The following is a 1,862-nucleotide window of genomic DNA, read 5'->3' as shown; positions in this document are numbered from 1 at the left end:
GGGGCTGGGGTCGGGGCGGGGAGCATCCAGAGCCCATCACGGCGCTCAGCCCCACGGCCCCAACAGCAGCGCTCGGTGTCGGAGATGCAGCACCGTGTGCGTGGCGCAGCCAAGGGCTCGGTGAGAGTTCCCGAGGTGTCCCCTCCCCCCCCCCCCACGGAGGGTTCCCACGGGGGCTGTTTTCTCCCCTCTCCCGTTTTCCTTCAACTTTGCCCCCTCTTTGCTTTCCTGCCACCCTCAGAGAGGAGAAGAAAGGGACCATCGAGAACGGGGACCTGGAAAAGGAGAAGGTGAGCGCACGGGGGGGCAGAGGGGACACACCGTGGGGGCTGCCCCCGCTGCAGGGGGGGCTCTCAGCAGCACCTCTACCCCCAGAGGAACGCGGTGCGGTTCCTGCGCTGCCCCGCGGCCATGACCGTCATGCACCTGGCCAAGTTCCTGCGCAACAAGATGGATGTGCCCAGCAAGTACCAGGTGAGCGCCCGCGGGGGCTGCCCCGTGCTGCCCCCCCACCCCCACCCCCCGGCTTTGCCCGTCCCCCTGCCCCGGGGGCACCGATGCTGTCCTCTGCACCAGGTGGAGGTCCTCTACGGAGATGAGCCCCTGAGGGAGTACTACACGCTGATGGACATCGCCTACATCTACCCCTGGAGGAGGGTGAGCACGGGGATGCAGGGTGCGTGGGCCATGGACACAGGGTGCATGGGATGTGGGGTGCACAGTGCACAGGGGGCATAGGACATGAGGTGCACGGGACATGGAATGCATGGGAGGCACAAGATGCAGGGTGCATGGAGTACAAGGTGCATGGGATGCATGGTGCACAGTGCACATAGGTCATGGGACATGGGGTGCATGGGCCTTGGGGTGCACAGGACGTGAGGTGCATGGGACACGGGGTGCGGGATACGGGGTGCGCAGGACACGATGTGCACGAGATTCAGGGTGCATGGGACATAGGATGCATGGGATGTGAGGAGCGCAGTGCACAGGGGGCAGAGGATATAAGGTGCATGGGATGCACAAGACGTAAGGTGCATGACGTGCGCAAGGTGCAGGGTGCACATGGCACAGAGTACACGGAGCACGGGGTGCACGGGATGCATGGTGCACAGCAGGCACAGGACAGGAGGTGCACAGGGTGCGTGGGATGCACAAGAGGCAGGGCGCACGGGCTGCAGGATGCACAGGGTGTGCAGGGCGCATGGTGCACAAGGCGTGCAGGGTGCATGGGGTGCAGAGTTCATGGTGCATAGGGTGTGCAGGGTGCATGGTACACAAGGTGTGCATGGTGCACAGGGTGCAGGGTGCACAAGGTGTGCAGGGTGCACAGGCTGTGCATGGTGCGCAGGGCGTGCAAGGTGCACAGGGCGCAAGGTGCCACGCTCTGCCCATCTCCCCCCACCCTCCCCCCCCAGAACGGCCCGCTGCCGCTCAAGTACCGGGTGCAGCCGACCTGCAAGCGCCTCAAGCTGCCGCAGCCGCCCACCTCCGAGTGCACCAACACCAGCGGCGCCTCCGAGTGCGAATCGCTCAGCGACAAAGCGCACAGCCCCGCCACGCTGCCCCGCACGCCGCCCTCCCTGCCCAGCCCCGGCACGCCGCCCCACGGCTCTCCCAGCCCCACGGCCGCCGCCGCGCCCCACGGCGCCTCGAACTGCCCCCCGCTGCCCCCCGCCCGCTGCCGCAAAGCCGCAGCCCACGGCCCCGCGGGCTCCGCGCTGACCTAACGGGGGCGGGGGGGGGAAAGCCACGCGGGTTTTGTATAGCTCTATATATTATATATATGTGCATCTATAAAGAGAGACGTGTACAGGGGGTTGTACGCACGGATTTTCCGGGCTTAGAACACGGGTGAGGTG

General features: G+C 66.1%; 1 protein-coding gene across 1 annotated transcript; it reads left to right on the top strand.

Moving 5' to 3' along the window:
• On the top strand, positions 46-1,856 carry PCGF2 (polycomb group ring finger 2). Its single transcript, XM_021378236.1, has 5 exons — positions 46-120; positions 242-290; positions 376-474; positions 577-657; positions 1,419-1,856. The coding sequence occupies exons 3-5, from the start codon at positions 412-414 to the stop codon at positions 1,728-1,730; spliced, it is 456 nt and encodes a 151-aa protein (XP_021233911.1). The 5' UTR covers positions 46-120; positions 242-290; positions 376-411; the 3' UTR covers positions 1,731-1,856.

This window comes from Numida meleagris, chromosome 26 (genome assembly GCF_002078875.1).
Source record: "Numida meleagris isolate 19003 breed g44 Domestic line chromosome 26, NumMel1.0, whole genome shotgun sequence".
In the NCBI taxonomy this organism is placed as follows: Eukaryota; Metazoa; Chordata; class Aves; order Galliformes; family Numididae; genus Numida; species Numida meleagris.
This window is presented reverse-complemented; position numbering and strand designations above follow the sequence as displayed.